The 16,238-nt window shown below is 51.6% G+C and overlaps 4 protein-coding genes across 5 annotated transcripts; 3 read left to right on the top strand and 1 right to left on the bottom strand.

Annotated features, from left to right (window-relative positions):
- The first annotated feature begins 3,572 nt into the window (after positions 1–3,572).
- Positions 3,573–7,719, top strand: LOC112894507 (protein IQ-DOMAIN 31-like). 2 transcript variants are annotated; one of them, XM_025962244.1, is made up of 7 exons: positions 3,573–3,797; positions 4,261–4,384; positions 4,795–5,070; positions 5,493–5,696; positions 5,881–5,940; positions 6,077–7,133; positions 7,386–7,719. In XM_025962244.1, exons 2-7 carry the CDS (start codon positions 4,298–4,300, stop codon positions 7,415–7,417), a joined length of 1,716 nt encoding a protein of 571 aa, XP_025818029.1. In that variant the 5' UTR covers positions 3,573–3,797; positions 4,261–4,297; the 3' UTR covers positions 7,418–7,719. The 2 variants fall into 2 exon arrangements, with proteins under 2 accessions (XP_025818029.1, XP_025818030.1); XM_025962245.1 differs by having other exon boundaries at positions 4,798–5,070.
- A 223-nt stretch (positions 7,720–7,942) lies between these two features.
- Positions 7,943–10,320, top strand: LOC112894506 (pentatricopeptide repeat-containing protein At1g08070, chloroplastic-like). The gene is made up of 2 exons (XM_025962243.1): positions 7,943–10,054; positions 10,205–10,320. The coding sequence occupies exon 1, from the start codon at positions 8,215–8,217 to the stop codon at positions 10,030–10,032; it is 1,818 nt and encodes a 605-aa protein (XP_025818028.1). The 5' UTR covers positions 7,943–8,214; the 3' UTR covers positions 10,033–10,054; positions 10,205–10,320.
- A 30-nt stretch (positions 10,321–10,350) lies between these two features.
- Positions 10,351–11,432, top strand: LOC112894512. Its single transcript, XM_025962253.1, has 2 exons — positions 10,351–10,830; positions 10,985–11,432. The coding sequence occupies exons 1-2, from the start codon at positions 10,438–10,440 to the stop codon at positions 11,204–11,206; spliced, it is 615 nt and encodes a 204-aa protein (XP_025818038.1). The 5' UTR covers positions 10,351–10,437; the 3' UTR covers positions 11,207–11,432.
- A 779-nt stretch (positions 11,433–12,211) lies between these two features.
- On the bottom strand, positions 12,212–14,403 carry LOC112894505 (putative pentatricopeptide repeat-containing protein At5g40405). Its single transcript, XM_025962242.1, has one exon. The coding sequence runs from the start codon at positions 14,284–14,286 to the stop codon at positions 12,418–12,420; it is 1,869 nt and encodes a 622-aa protein (XP_025818027.1). The 5' UTR covers positions 14,287–14,403; the 3' UTR covers positions 12,212–12,417.
- Between the last annotated feature and the right edge of the window lie 1,835 nt (positions 14,404–16,238).

Here is a 16,238-nt window from a genome sequence, read left to right on the forward strand (position 1 = left end):
ACTGAGCCTACCAGGCCATCAGTTCAGACCATCTCATCTGAGATTTTGCTGTCTAGTTGCCCCCCGATACCCCAAGAGGCCAAGAGGCATTCTTTGGTCTTTGCCGAGCTTCAGTTTTGTAGGCGCCACATTGTGAGCCGGTTCAGGTCGCTCCGTTCTTCAACGGTCGGTCTTGCATTTTGGTGGACACCAGTTCGGTTCGGTTCGGCTCAGTTTAGTTCCGTGCCAACCAACACGGCAACACCAACAGAACTACAACTGGATGCCATCAAAGTAGTATTTTGACACCTGGTCAAGCACAAAGCCGTGCCTGTGCGCTGGCGCCGCTTTGAAGAGCGCCTTTAAAGCGAGCGAGCGCCGACAGCTCCGGCGGGCCGGGGTATATATCCTCGGTTGGGCAATTTTGCTTCTGGACACTTTATAATATCGTTTTTTGCCACAGGATATTAGTCAATCTTGCCTTTGCTGCTGAATACCTTTGAAGTGTGCATCTTTGCCAATGGACACCGCAGCGATTATAATATCAATTTCCTGGTTGGAAGGATAGAGAAAATAGGTAATCTGACCAAAATAGCCTTGCAACGGTAGCTCCTGGACACTTCTTCAAGCATGCGGCGTGACGGCGCTGCACGGCGATGTGGCCGAGCGCGCCTGCTTGCCTCGCCGGGGGGGGGGGGGGGGGTGGGGGGGCACCTGCGGCCTGCTTCGCCGGGGGGGGGTGCCTTGCTTCGCGTGGGTGGCCGGTGGCGGGTGGGAAGCGCCGGCGCGCAGGGGTTATTTGGATATTTACAAACTTTTCTCCTTCTATTTTTCTCAAAATAAATATTATAGTCACTGCGGTGTTCATTGGCAAATATGCATACTTAAAAGATATCCAGCAGCAAAGGCAAGATTGAGTGGTATCCTATGACAAAAAAATTATATCGTAGAGTATTCAGGAGCAAAATTACTCTTTCCCGTTCGGTGCTCCACAGCGGCGTGGCCGCCGTGGGCATCGCGACGGCGACGTCCCAGCTGCATTTCCCTGCGTCACATGGTGTTTTTTTAGTAGTAGTCGGTACCCGCCATATCTTTTCATCGCTTTCTTTTACGGCCTCCGGACTCCGGGGTGGATTTGGTGGTAGCGGACAGGAAATATCTCCGCAGCCTAATGTCAGAACTGCTGCAGGGGTCCGGTCGTCGCCCAGTTTGGTCGCTGAGACTGGTTGATGCTTGCTTCTGCGTAGAATGTGAGGTGGTTGAGCACTTGGGCCGAGCAGATTTCTTATTCCTGCTCTGCTCCGCAACTAGTAGCCAACTAGAGTCACTCGACCATGTGGCACAGCACGGCACCGCACAGCGAAGGCGGCACGGGTCACAGTGGATCTTCATCACCTAGCTGTTTGGCACGGTACCTGTCTCGTGGGAGATCTGGACCAGCATAGCCATTAACATCTTGTCTTGCGTGTCCTCTACAGCCGTGGTGGTATTTGCATCGCGCGGCCAGGCCGTAGTGCACGGTACGGCGAGTCACGCTACCGAGCTTTCGGCCTACACGTCTTACACTGCTAGTAGACACTCCCCACCACTTTATCTCACTGAACGCTGTTCGAGAAGTCTTTTTTTTTAAAAAAATACTGTTAGAAATTCTTGACCCCCTGCTGGGTTGGGTGGATCGCCACCTTTTTCCTTTGATCGGGGACCATCTGACCGCTCGTACGACAGCTGCTCTGAATTTCTGAACCAGCTATCTGGGCCGGGTACCCCCAGAACTGTTTTCAGGTCAGAGCACCGAGGGGAAAATGAATTGCAACCGTCGAAGAAAAAAGAAAGGCGAAAGGCCGGGCAGGTGGGTTAAATCCGTTCGCTTGATAGCGCCACCGTAGCCAACTAGCCATAGGACAGGAAAGCACGGGACGAAAAGAGTCAATAGGCCGCGCGGTACAGGTCACGGTAGCCTCATTATCGCCGCACCGCACGAGTAACCGTGGCCTCGTGCCGTGTTTCCCCAGCTCGTAGCCTTCCCCCGGCGGCGTGATCAGTGATCGCCGATCCGTCTGGTCTGGACCGTGGCATCGTCACTGTGGCGGGCATCGTCATCTAGCAGGAGCAGGTCACTGCGTGGATCGTTTCCCTGACGATTCGATTCGGTCCGCCGTTCGGGCTCAGCCCGTGCCTGTTCGCCAGCGCCCAGCGGGGGGCAGCGTCGCAGGCTGGTGGGTGGCGCCGCGCCAGGCGAGCCGCCGGTGGCCTCCCGTCCTCCCGTGCCGGGTTGGTGGCTCCGTGGCTGGTTGGCATATGGCCTAGCGGCCTGGACCTCGGTCACCCGGACGTTCTATAAATTATTGTTGGGCACGTTAACCTGTCAGGCGCTAGGCGATGGGTTGGTTCGTTAAGCCCATCGCCTCCCTCTGATCCTCTGTTCCCCATCCATCTCGTCACCCGGGGCCTGATCACTCCCCTTGATGCCTCTCGCCGTCGCCGGTCTCCCGGAGCCGCGAGCCGACGAGGGGGGCAGGAAAGCGAGCGAGATGCTGCTTCTTCCGTCGCCGCCGCTACCTGCTTTGGGGAAATTGTTTTTCTTTTTGCGCTGGACGTGATGGTGGCTGGACATGACACTCGTCATCCTCGGCTGATGCTGTCCGTTGCCGTTAAGACGTCCCGCGCGCGGCGAGGTGCACGCGCCACCGACCGCGCGCACTATGCCGGCCGGCAGCCATTGCTCTTAGTTTATCCTACTTTGCATGCTAAAATTCTATACTGGAAAAAGCTATGCCCGCCTAGCCGAAGCTGAGCAGGGAGCAAGGATGGGATGCTTGGCTCGTTTGGCGTTCCAGCTCTACCAACGTGTCTGGAATGCTTTGCTTGCCCTTGCGGGCTGGTTGTGGCAGTCTCACCTCTCGCCAAGGCAGCCAGCATGATGCCCCGGCGGCCTGGCCAACCAACGGATCCGGCGTGTACTGCTCGCTATGCTACGAGACGAAGGCAGGGACAGGACTGGAACGGATTCTTCGAAGCCACGCCGTTACCAAGCGGTCAGTGAGTGACAGAGAGTCAGAGACAGACAGGAGTCTGCCACGCGCACTCGAGGAAGCGGTCAAATTAGCTTCTCGGAGCGGTGAAACCTCCGTCACCGAGCGCGGATTAAGATGCTAACCGCCACAGCCGTGGGGTGGTGGGGGGACCACCGCCCGACACCGGGGGTCTCCCACGCTATTCGCACCGGGCCGCTCCGGAGCGCGGCGACGCTTGGGCCTCGCTGACACGCGGTCCCAACAGGGCCGTGCGCGCCCCCTGGGCCCACCGTCGGTACCGACGGGGGGCGGAGCTTTGTTCGTCTGGAAAAGGCGACGCCTCGCAGCGTTCCGTAACGTCTTTCACTCTTCTCGAAACCATCCGTGTCTCTGACATTTGGTCCCACTTTCCTTGACCCCATAGGTCGGTATCTTCTAGGCGGGTACGAGCGGGTATAGCTGTGTGCGTTTCTGTCGCGATGCGGGCCCCGTGCGCTGGCCGCTGGCTCTCTCTGCCTGCGCGCTCGCTCTCTCTCCCCCTTGCTTTTTTGTCGAGCTAGCCCGACTGCCTGAGCTAGTGAGCTCACTCTCCCCCGTCCTTCCCACTTGACTCTCCCCGCCAGCTACTGGACCAACCAACAAATACCTCCAGGCTCCGGTCTGCCTCTCCCATGGATTGGAGGCTGGAGGCCTGAAGGGTAGGTAGGTCGGCGGACAGGGACGGGGAGACGGCGAGAGGTGTTCCGCCGGAGCCGTTCGCGTGCTTCCTCCACGGCCGGCCGACGCGCGGCGCCGCTGTTTCAGGTTCCCGCCCTGCATTTTCTGCATGTGTTTCCGCTGGTTGCGGGGTAGATTGTGGCGTTAGCGCTTGGTTCGCAGCTTCTGTGCGGCGCTGTGTTTGTTTGCCCAGATCCGCGTGCGTGCTGTTGGCTCTTCGTGATTTCCTCTGCTGTTTGAGCTTTCCTTGCTCGGCTTTGTGCTGCTGCTGCTGCTTTTTTTGGCCACTGCATTTGGCTTTGTGCTGCGCGACTTATCCTGCGTGTGTTTAAGATTACAGCTCGTTTTTCTTTCAACGATATCTTCAGCTTTGTTTTATCACTTGGGATTGGGAAGCTGGTGCGGTAAAAGAGTCTGCTAAACCATGCTAACTTTAGCGAAATTACGGTTACTCCGGCTGTCCAGCATGTTTCTTCTATCTTAGTAAAAATAAAGTCTGTTGTGCCATACTGGTATAGATCTGTGTACTAATGAGCTCCTCTGTTTACAGGTTCCAGAATTTCCAGTATTGGCCGCTTTAGGATACTATGGGAAAGTCCCCGGGGAAGTGGATCAAGTCTGTGCTTTTAGGGAAGAAATCAACTAAATCCGGTTCTACCAAGGCAAATGAGTCGGTAAGCACTTCTGTAATTTGGATGCGTTGTTTAAGGTACTTTTCCCTAAGGCTTTTATAGTTGATCTGTGCAATCCTACCTAGAGACCTCCGTATATGCACCCAAAATGATCTGTTGCAGTATTACTTGCTAGTAATTTCTTCTCTCAAAGCCAGCTTTGGGTTAATGATACAGTTGCTGATAACTTGAATACAGTCAGGAGCGTCCAATATATCTAACAGTGAAGTAACAACGCTGCCAAGGTTGAAATTGCTACTACTTACTGTCGCGTACGGGATTGGAAATTAAAAACGTGCAAACTGATGCATTTCCATGCAGTTTCCCTTTTTCTTTATCCATATTGTAGCCAGGTTTAATGCATAGTTTGTTTCTTCCTTCTTTCCCTGACGGATCAATCATATTTTTTTTAGAAGGTTACAAATAATAACGGTCACTCAGCTGGGGAGGAGCGTGCATTTTCTGAGAATTCTCCAGTGATCTCTGAGCCTGTGCTTGTTAAAGCCCACAAAAATGGAGCTGTTTCAGTTAATGGGAAGGCTGAAAATGTCAATTTGCCAAGTGATTGGGCTGGCCAACAAGATCCGCAGAACCAAAGCATTGTTGATAAGTCCGAGACATCAGTTCCTGGGCAATTGGGAGAAGACCAAGCTGCAGTGAAGGCACAGGCAGCCTTTCGTGGTTACCTGGTAATGCTTATTGTTCCACCGACTTTTCTGATGCATCTGCAGTGTGTTACTCATGCTCACAGTTTTAGCCTAACCTTTCTGTGGAACCACTCAATTTTTTTGGGAAGGAAATGACAGCACAGATCCTAAATGAATTAATTGGCTGAGTGGTTAATTGTATGCCATCATTAACCATTCTCAATCTCAACTGTTATGACTTTAGGACCTTGGCATTGGCAGTTTTTTTTTTTCTGGGATGTTAGAGAAGCACTCACCATAGTGTCCATTCAATTACTATATTTATTTTGTGCATTTTGAATCCTTCATGTCTTTGAAACTATTCTTGTACAAGTGTCAGTGTATTTGACATGCCATTTTACAATGTATTCATTTCCAGTTCAGTACTGTAGCACGGTGTTAATGTTGTGATGTTTGTGGTGCAGGCACGAAGGTCATTCCGTGCATTGAAAGGTATCATAAGACTTCAGGCACTGATTCGAGGGCATCTTGTAAGGAGACAGGCTGTTTCAACCCTTCGAACTACTTGGTTGATTGTGAAGTTTCAGTCTCTATTTCGTGGAAGAAAGTTTAGGCTCTCTGATGCTGACATGCAATTCAATGTGAAGCTTGGCCAACATAACCTTGGAGTGAGTATAAGTTCTTGAGCATGCATTTATATTTTGTTTGCATCTTTCTTCTTCGTTTAACTCACTGGTGATTGCTTTAACTTTAACTAAATTATGTTTGTTGCATATCGTCCTATGCAGCATTGTTATTTAGTATCCTTCTATCAAAATTTGAAAAATAAAGTATGTTGCTCATACTTTTCAGGGTGCTAGATCATCTGATGCATGGAAAGAGAAGTTATCTTCAAATGCCTATGTTCGGAAGGTATATATTCTTTTTCAAATCACTAGTTTATTACGTAAGAACAGACTTGGTCTTGTTCCTTTCCTTATAAGTAACAAACCTTCACTCTCCATTTACATATTTCAAGGTTGTGCTAACTCATTTTCATATTCTGTAGCTTCTGTCTTCACCAATTGTGCTAGAACCTCTTCACTTCCAGTATGACAAGAGGGACCCCAATTCAACCTACAACTGGCTAGAGAGATGGACCATAGGCTGCATCTGGAAGCCTGTTTTTCAACCAAAAAGAGTTTCTGATGGGAAACTGCTGGTAAGGAAGGCTAGTTATGCGATGGAAACTGAATCAGCCAAGTTAAAGCGCAACAGTAGGAAGGGCTCTGCTGTTACAGTTGAGAGTTTCCATACAAGCGTGACAGGTGAATCTGAGAAACTTAAACGTAATCCAAAGAAATTATCTAACTTCCCTGCTGATTCAGTACCAGATAGCCAGTTATCTGAACTAGAGAAGGTTAAAAGGAACCTCAGGAAGGTAACTGATTCCATGGCTGAAGCCTCAAAGATCTCTAGTTCCAGGGTTGATTCCTCAAAGGTATCTGATTCTACACCTGATGCTCCAAAAGTATCTAATCCTGTGGCCGAAATCTCAAAGACATCTAGTCTCCTGAATGGGATCTCTGACAATCAAGACAGCCAATGTGAAAAGGCACTACAGAATACACGTGAGGCTTCATTTCCTCTTGAAACTCAAGATTACTCTGGCAATGGTCAGCTATTGGAATATTCAGATATGGATAACTTTGACTTGGTACCTGGTTTGAAAAGTGATCTGGAAACTCAGCTTGATTCAATTTCTATAGGAGAAAATGTTGATGAGTCCACTGTTGCTGCTTCAGCAGTTGAAGTTATGCCGCTGCAGAACATTGATGAGCCCAATGGTTTACGGAAGAAAGAGGAAGCAAGGTCCAAGGAAGAGCATCTGTCTAATGGAAGCCTTAGAACTAGCAAGAGAAAGTCTTCATCCCCAAGCAAATCAGAATATGTGGAAAACGGGACTCGCGCTACTCCTGTTCAGCCAAGGAAGCCAAGCTATATGGCTGCAACAGAGTCCGCGAAGGCGAAATTGCGGGCACAGAATTCACCCAGGCTGGATTCTGATTCATCAGCAGAAAAGAATGGCTTCACTCGACGCCACTCTCTTCCTTCCGGTGCAAACAGTAAGTTTGAACTCACTGTGTTCACACCTCACAGACACCCATACGAGGCAGTAGGAGGGATGGTAAAATTTAAAACGTAGTGTTTTTTTTATAGACAATACAAGTTAATGGCACGATTCATCTTGTCATCATATGTTCAGCAAGAATTTAGCTGGAATAGTTTCGTCTATGAAGCTCAAAAGTCTGAACTAAAAGCCTTGTCTTCTGTTTTGGGATATTCCTGTTCATTTGTATTTTTTTTAACATCTACAGGTAGGGCGATCAAAGCTGAATGGAAGCGCTGAAGCGGGGACCAATAATTGACTGGAATTGAATAGTGCGATGCTCTGAAGTCTGAACCTCAGCTGGATGAACTCTGCCGCTGCTTGCTCCTTTTTTATTTATCCTGCGATGTAAAGAGAGACGTTGTCCCTGTATTGAACAACCTTTTGTGATGAGTGCCTCTGGTTCAGTCTGTTGTAGGTTCATGTGCCACGCCTAGTGCCTCATGTCATTGTATAGTCACTGTTCTTTCGGGATTGAAATCGATTCCTCGTCCGCTGATGTTAGGACTGCATTGATCGAATAAATTCATCCGGTTGCACACTGCCTTGCTCTTCGTTCTAATAAGGAATTGACATGATACCGGGCAATTTCGTCCTGTCATCACTGGACGAGTCTCCCCTGACTTCGTTTCTGGTGACTGACGTGTGGGCCCGGACCCACATGCCAGCCACCCAAAGTCATAACTTATTAGACAGTTCTGTGAAACTGCCGTCATCATTTATGCTGTCGCATAAACTGGGGCTTGCAGAATTCTTGCAAAAATTTGTGCGTTTGACACTGCAAGCCTTTGCGGCTTCCTTCCTTTGGCACCGACCCCAACACGGCAACGCCGCCACCGCCACCGCCGCGAGGCCCGTACCTGCACCGCCCGGAAGGGCTGAACTGCAGCGTTCACCACGCCACTGGCGTCAGTTCCGTGAGAGGCGTATCACGACATGCCTTGCCGGCAAACCGCATCGAGGCGTCGAACACCCACGCCGCCCATCCCTACCGCCGGTGATCCAAACCTCCAGCCGGACCCGGCCATCCGACGCCAATGGATCCCCGCCTCCTCCGCTTCCACCTGCCTACCAACCTCGCACACCTCCTCAAAACCCGACCGCTCCAAGCCCTCCTCTCCGACGCCTCCACCTCCCGAGCCGCACGCCACCTGTTCGACGCAGTGCCCCGCCCGACAGCCGGCCTGTGCAGCGCTTTCCTCTCCGGCCTCTCAAAGCTCTCGCTGCACCGGGAGCTCATCGAGGCCACCTCCTCGCTGCACTGCAGGGGCGCCTGCCTCCCACCGGGCTGCGTCCCGCTTGTCCTAAAGTCCTGCGCCCTCTCGTCAGCGTTGTGCCAGGGCAGGCAGGCGCATTGCCACGCCCTTGTCCGTGGGATGCTAGGGGATGTGTTTGTGCAGACTGCACTGGTGGATTTCTATGCAAAGAACGGGGACATGGTGTCAGCTGTGAGGGTTTTCGAGGAGATGCCAGTGAAGGACCCAATACCGATCAATTGCTTGATCACTGGGTATTCCAAGTCTGCTGATGCGGAGAAGGCGAGAAGGCTGTTTGATGGTATGCCGAGGAGGACATCCGCTTCGTGGAATTCGATGATCGCCTGCTATGCACACGGTGGAGAATTCCAAGAAGCATTGGCATTGTTTGATCGGATGTTGAGCGAGGGTGCAAGTCCAAATGCTATCACTATCACAACGGTGTTCTCCATTTGCGCCAAAACTGGTGATATTGATACTGGTAGGCGAGCAAGGGCGTTGATCGGGGAGCGCGATTTGCAGAACATGATAGTCCACACTGCTTTGATGGAAATGTACGTCAAGTGTCGGGCAATTGACGAGGCCCGTCAGGAGTTTGATCGAATGCCACAAAGGGATGTCGTGGCATGGAGCACCATGATTGCTGGTTATGCACAGAATGGGAGGCCACACGAATCTCTTGAGCTGTTTGAGAGGATGAAGGCAACCAATTGCAAGCCGAACGAAGTTACTCTTGTTGGTGTATTGTCTGCATGTGCACAGCTGGGTTCTGACGAACTAGGAGAACAGATTGGGAATTACGTCGAGAGTCAGAGATTGCCACTTACCAGCTATCTTGGATCTTCTCTGATTGATATGTACACCAAGTGCGGGCATGTTGGCAGAGCTCGCAATGTCTTCACCCGGATGGAACAGAAGGTGGTCATCACTTGGAACTCCATGATCAGAGGCCTAGCACTTAATGGCTTTGCAGAAGATGCGATCACCTTGTACGAAAAGATGCTATCAGATGAGGTACAGCCGAATGAGATCACCTTTGTTGCACTATTGACTGCATGCACCCATGCTGGCTTGGTAGACAAAGGCATGGCGTTCTTCGAAGAGATGAAGAAGAAATATCATGTCTCTCCTCAAGTTGAGCACTGCGCATGCATAGTGGACCTCCTCTGCAAGTCCGGAAGGCTGTGGGAAGCATACAAGTTCATCTGCGACATGGAAGTTCAACCAAACGCGGTGATCTGGAGCACGCTGCTCAGCGCCTGCAGAGCCCTCGCGGATGTTGAGCTTGCCAAGCTCGCCGCGGGCAAGCTCCTGGCAATAGAGCCCGACAACTCATCAATCTACGTCCTCCTGTCCAACATCTATGCGGACGCAGGGCTCTGGGGTGATGTTAGGGAGATCAGGGACCTGATGAGGAACAAGAACGTTCAGAAGCTGTCCGCCTATAGCTGGATAGAGCTGGACGGTGAGGTGCACAAGTTCCTGGTGCAAGATACGTATCACCGGAGGTCAGCTGAGATTTATAACGTCGTCGACGGCCTGGGCTTGCAGCTGGACCGGACTAATCCTGATCCTGAATTAATTTCAGAGGCTTGCTGATCAGTGATCAAATCACTATCAAGTAATTACAACTTTACAAGGCTTCCCTCGCTTAATGTAGATGCAAGAATGTAGTTTGTGCTTTGTACAATCGTAGAACTAGAATAAAAGCACTGAAACCAGGTCAAATGTCTCCGATATTCATTTCTTTCTTTTTTTCTTTTTTTATTAGGTTTCATGTCTTCGGATATTTACTAAGAAAACTATAGGAAGGAATGAATATATGACTTGGTTATTGGACCTTCAATAAGTTTAGGCCCAGCCCAGTAAAGAACTTTTCTTAGCGCACCTGATCTTTTAAGCAGCCAGCCCTGTTCTCTTTGATAAAAAAAAAGCACGAGACGAACCAGAGAGGACGAGATTCCTTCCAGTCTCCTGTAGTCCTCGACCCGATCGACCAAACCGATGGAGTCGGAAACTGACAGGGCCGCGGCGCCGGCGCCAGCCGCCGTCGCGGAGGCCAGCGAAGACGCCATCCAAGAGGTGTCTGCAGCCACGGCCCCTGGCCCGGACGGGAAGCCCGGATCCGGGGCGGCGGCGGCCTCGGCGCCGCAGGTGGAGGTGCAGCTGTTCCGGCGCGGGCGTCCGGTGGCCGTGTTCCGGTCGCCGCTGGGCGGGTGGACGCAGGACCAGCTGGAGGTGGGCGACATCCTAGAGCAGTACGGCCTCAAGTCCGTCTTCACCTTCGACCCTGCCGCCCGCAAACGTGGTGTCGCCATCCGCTTCAACCCCCGCAACGGCCGCTCCCTCCTCACCTACGCCCCCGGCTCCACCATCTTCCTCGACGGCGAGCCCAAGGTACTCTTTGAACTTGCTCCTCCAAAGACCACCGCGCACCAATTTTCCCTCACTTCACTTGCTCTTTGATTTAACAATTGTTTAGCTTACCTTGTCGTCTAGTTAGAATTGGGGAAACCTTACACATTATGCGTTTGCATCTTTGATGGTTTAGGATTCTTTGCTGAAGCCCATCACGAAGATGGTGCTTGGGGTCGCCGCAATGACGGTGGTAGCTGCAGTGCTATTGAAGGAGGCCAAGATGCCCGAGTGGCTTCAGGCCAAGCTGGGCACCGTGAGCTTCCCACCATGGGTGCTGGCTTGCATGGTTATCGTGTTCATGAGGCTCCAGAAGAGAACCAAGGACGCCATGAAGAAGTTTGGCTGGGCCTCATGAGGTAGAAACAGTTTTACCTTTATTTTGGCGTTCTGATTGGAACAAGAAGCTCTATGTATACTTCAAGGCAGAGGCAGTTGCTGTCAAAACTCAATGTTACTCTCAAGAATTCAAGTTACTTGAATTGAAATAATTGCAGCTTATATTCCACTAAAAGGTGATAAATTCGTTCTAGAAACCTTTTTAATAGTGTGATATAAAGTTCTGCAGTTTTGTGCTTCTGTTATTTGACCTCTAGTACAAAAAAGTATTCATTTCTTTTAAGTAAAAAGAGAAAAAAAAACTATCTATTTCCACTGGATAAGGAGGTTGCTCTAAAAGTTCTATTGATATGCTTCAAATTTCTACCAGAGTTTTGGGATTTGTGTTTCAATCGATCAGGATCCAGATTCGTTGGGATCAGTTTGAGTTCCTGCCTTCCTGGGGCAAACTCATCCCTCCATATAGGCTCCTAATATTAGTGAGGAGTATGGACATAACGCACAGCCCCAGACTTTCCGATTAGAAAATTATAGTCTTTTGTATTTGGATATAAGCATGCTGTGCCATGCGCTGCAGCCTTGAAAAATAGCCTCACAACTTTGTAGTTTGAATCGAAATCAAGTTCATCTCTGTGTTTTGAATTAAGTTGTACTAACATTTTCTATGCAGGGTGTTTGCTATTTCCAAATTGTCACCAAAATGTTATAATTCCATCTGTGAAATTTGTCCTGTTATGTTTGAGGAGAATCAGTTTCCAGTCCTGTTTCTTCGTTCAAAAATGTTCGTGGAGAAATAATTCAACTGAAAGAGCTGTTGATTCGACCTTGTTATGGTATCTAGGCAATGTTGGATTCTCCTCAACTAACTTCATTAGTCTGCGCGAATACGAACAAGACCAAATATGTATCTCTGTCTGCGTTCCTTGCATGTGATTATCCAGGTTAATTTTTTTTTAGTCTGCCCTTGAAATTCTGTGTGTTTTATGCTTTTGCAGCTGATCAAAATGGCAGCTAAAATTCTTTACTCGTTCATGTGGTGATACACTCGGGTGCGTACATGACATCCTACTGTTCTTACAGAGTTACAAGCTGAATATCATGTTCTACTTAATCAGTTGCACCTGGGAAGTCAGATCTGTGTTTCAGGATTCTAAAACGTCAATATTGTTACCTATAAATCTGAATGGATCGAAAATTGAAATGAAGACACTTGACCAAACACTTCAAAATTCACCAGTAGTCCTTACAGGAGCACGTTCCATCCTTGAAATGATGAAACCGATTCCTGTCTCTCATGATAATCTCTCTGTTGAAGACCTTAGATATCAATTTGGTATAATCATGGCAGTCCTTGCATACTCTCAGGTTCTTCACAATCCTAATTTCCACGCCTTCTGGCAACGCAATCAGCCCAAAGGCAAGTGCCAGCTTCTCACTATGCAAGGAGATGGCGCCCTCTTTCTCCTCTTCCTCAATATCAAACAGCACCTCTTTGGTGTTGGCGGCATACCCTTGCAGTCTTAGCCTCCGACCCATCTCTGCAAGCATCATCTCGATCTCCTTGTGCCTTGGGTGTGACCTGCCTCCAACAAAAAACTCGTGTACCTTCCCATCAACCTCGATGGCACTCCACCCAGGCACCTTCTTCACTCCCTTGGCCTTCATGATGCCCCGAACCCTGCTAACGCCCTTCCAATTCTGTGACTCCGCATAGATGTTAGACAGCAGGACATGAGCTGCATCATTTTGAGACTCGATTGCCAAGAGCTTGTCCAATGCATGTTTGCCCAGCTCAACGTTATTGTGAATCCGAGAAGCATTGAGCAGTGCTCCCCAAACACCTTCGTGCGGCTCCACAGGCATGTCATTGATGAAATTGATGGCGTCATCTAGTCGCCCTGCTCGACCATAGAGATCAACCATGCAGCCGTAGTGTTCAAGCCAAGGATCAACTCCGTGCTTGCCCTTCATGGAGTCAAAGCATGCTTGCCCCTCGTCTACCAACCCAGCCATGGAGCATCCACGAAGCACCGCAACGAAGGTGACACCGTTAGGCTGGATCCCTGCACTCTCCATCCGTTTGAACAGCTCAAGACACTCCAGCCCCATGCCATTCATTGCAAGGCCACTGACTGCACTTGTCCAAGTGTACACATTCCTTTCGCCCATGCTCTCAAACACCTCCATGGCCGTCACCACTGCTCCGCACTTGGAATACATATCCACCAAGGCAGTGCCAAGCGTGACTGACATCCGCATCCCACGGCTGCGCATATACCAGTGCACCCACTTGCCACGGTCCAATGCACCAATTTGCGCACATGCGGTGAGCACTGAGACCAGCGTCGCTTCACCGATGGCGGCACCAGCTCTCTGCATTTGGTCGAACAGCCTCAGCGCCTCCCTCGACCTGCCCACGTGCACGTACCCCGCGATCATGGCGTTCCACGCGACGTGGTCCCGCAGCGGCATTCCGTCGAACAGTTCGCGCGCGGCGTCCACGTCGCCGCCTGCAGCGAGCGCCCCTACCATCGCCGTTACGCACACCACGTCCGGGCACGCGATCTCCGCGAACGCGGCCCGCGCGTCGGCGACGTCCCCGAGCGCGGCGTACATGGAAACGACCCCGCTCTGGACGTGCGGGTCCGCCGCGTGGCCCCGGCGGACCGCGGCCCCGTGCGCGGACACCGCGAGCAGCCTCGCGTTCACCTCACCCGGCACGGGCCTTCCCGCCGCGGCCGAGGCCGCCAGGGTGGCGGCGGCGCGGACGAGGAAGGTGAGGGAGTAGTGGTCGGGTGGCAGCGGGAGGTGGCGGAAGGCGGCGAAGGAGAGGCCCGGGCGCGGCCCGCGGGCGAGCGCGCGGAGGAGGGCGTTGTGGGCGAGCAGCGTGGCGGGGCGCCGCGGGAGGACGAGGCGCGCGTAGGCGAGGTGGCTGGCGGAGGCGAGCGAGGCGGCGAAGGCGGCGAGGTGGGACGGGGAGGCGAGGCGGGCCGAGACGAGGAGGTGCGCGTGGAGCGCGCGGAGGAGGTGGGGGTGGGGCGCCGGCGCGCCGAGGGACGGGAGCACCATGGCCGGGTCGCGGAGCAGCGGCGGCGGCATCTGGTTGGTTCGGGTCGTCGCGCCGCTCTCTCGGTGTCCGGCGCGCGCGGCTTCCCCCGTTTTTGATTGAAGCGCTCGTATCTCGGAGGGTTAGGCCGACGGGACGGGATCACGGGAATGGGCCGCCGTGCTGAGCTCTCTCTCGCGCGCGCGCGTCGCCGCCTTCGGCGGATGCACAACGGGCATTCGGGCCCATGCCCCCTGGCGTGATCGTGATGAACTCGTGGTGACGATCAGGCACGTTCGCCACCGGCACCGGGAACTCCTCGTGCTCCGGACCCAGTTTGCCGGCGAGCACCGGCAAGCCAGGTGCGCTTCGCGCCGTGGCCTGTGGGAGTGTCTGCTGCGCGGCGTGCGGCGCAGAGGTCGGCCGGCCCACTGTCTGTTCGTCCTGCTGTGCGTGCCGAGCTTCACTTGACGTTCCAGCTCTGTACGACTCCAGCTTGGATGGGCGTTGTGGATCTCGAACTGGACGGTGCTATGCCGCCAACCAAGTCACTGTCGTAGGCCGCGTGATTTGGTGCCGGAAATCTGCGTCCGACGCAGAGACTTTTTTTTTTTTGAATAACTCCGACGCAGAGACTTGCAGCTTACGTTCGTGAACAGGAGGGCAAGGTGCTACTGCTACGACGATTTTCACTGTGTCAGAGAGGTCGCACATGATATGGGCAGTCAGGTCAGGCGCATGACTGTTCCTGTGCTCCATTGCTGGAAGAACAGTGCAATCCGGTGCGTTACCGGACAAGGTTCTGGAGGGCCAAGATTGTCCGTTTCACATTACGAACTGCGGCAAGCTTTAGACTGTAGAAGATTGTGCCTTTTTTTCCCCTTGTATTATTAAACAAAAGAAAGTCCTAGAAAACATGCATCGAGGTTTCAGGGGGAGAAAAGAAGAAAGTTGACGGACACGCAAAGAAAGAGCGAGAGGGGTGTGAGGCCAAAGCAGATGCTCTCTGAATCCCTGTCACCCTGCAAGATCAAAATCAGGATGGCTAACTGCAAACTTGCAAGGGCTGCCAACTACATCTCTACTCTCCAGCCGCCCTCCAGGACGGAAATGCCACTGGCATGAGCCCGACAAAGTTGTTTTCCTGTCGGGTTAGCCCACTTGAACTGCATCTCCGAACTAAACCGCATAGTACACGAAGTACAGTAAACACGCCAGGCCCTCATGCCAATCAGCATTAGAAATTCACAGGCCAAATTGCATTATATAAAAGTGCTGTACACAAGTCCTCAGATATGAATCCTTCGGGATGTTTTTTAAATGATGAAATACTGCACAAATCTACAGCGGCATCTTTTACAAGCATCTGTTGTAAGGCCCTTTTATAACCTATAAGTATCTTAGGTGAAGACTTGAGTTTGATCCATGCAAACAAGATAACATGAGCTGTGGTAAAGATAGAAAGAGCACAGTCTAGTGGCACTCTGCAAGATCATGATCAATCCACAAGATGGGCGCCTGCAATCTTGCATGGGTTGCCAACCAACCAGCAGCAGCTTCTTTGACAGAGAACCATCTGGTGAAGAGAGCGTAAAGGGAGGGCAGTAAACGGGAGGCCTTTGGCAAAGGAGGAGATGCACAGAAACAGCGCTGCTGCTACTCGAGGCAAAAATGCCATGGCCTCAAAGCGAGTTTCACCGGCGCACTCATTCCGGCCCTTTTCCCATAAATGGTGAAGCAAGACAAATCCGATGCCACTGTACATGTACCAACCGATCTCTCCGTTGCTTCCTCCGCAATTAACTTCTTTATTCTTGCCTTCGGGTTATCGGCTTCCCAGGAATGGTGGCGCGTTGCTGGAAGCTGGAGCGAATTTTCCTTTTTCCTGGAGAAAATGACGTCGAGCCTGAAAGGAAAAAAACACATACGGATCATGTATTGGGGTAGTGTATACTTTCAAGACAGGGACAGATGAAATGGGCTGATTGAAAATGCATCTAACTCA

The sequence above is a fragment of the Panicum hallii genome, chromosome 5, assembly GCF_002211085.1.
Source record: "Panicum hallii strain FIL2 chromosome 5, PHallii_v3.1, whole genome shotgun sequence".
In the NCBI taxonomy this organism is placed as follows: Eukaryota; Viridiplantae; Streptophyta; class Magnoliopsida; order Poales; family Poaceae; genus Panicum; species Panicum hallii.

Excerpts from the sequence above, each read along its gene's own strand:
- LOC112894507 (XM_025962244.1), top strand. The coding sequence starts at position 4,298 with ATGGGAAAGTCCCCGGGGAAGTGGATCAAGTCTGTGCTTTTAGGGAAG. Across the intron at positions 4,385-4,794 it reads CTACCAAGGCAAATGAGTCG|AAGGTTACAAATAATAACGG; the intron begins GTAAGCACTTCT and ends TATTTTTTTTAG. Across the intron at positions 5,697-5,880 it reads TTGGCCAACATAACCTTGGA|GGTGCTAGATCATCTGATGC; the intron begins GTGAGTATAAGT and ends CATACTTTTCAG.
- LOC112894506 (XM_025962243.1), top strand. The coding sequence starts at position 8,215 with ATGGATCCCCGCCTCCTCCGCTTCCACCTGCCTACCAACCTCGCACAC.
- LOC112894505 (XM_025962242.1), bottom strand. The coding sequence starts at position 14,286 with ATGCCGCCGCCGCTGCTCCGCGACCCGGCCATGGTGCTCCCGTCCCTC.
- LOC112894512 (XM_025962253.1), top strand. The coding sequence starts at position 10,438 with ATGGAGTCGGAAACTGACAGGGCCGCGGCGCCGGCGCCAGCCGCCGTC. Across the intron at positions 10,831-10,984 it reads TCCTCGACGGCGAGCCCAAG|GATTCTTTGCTGAAGCCCAT; the intron begins GTACTCTTTGAA and ends TTGATGGTTTAG.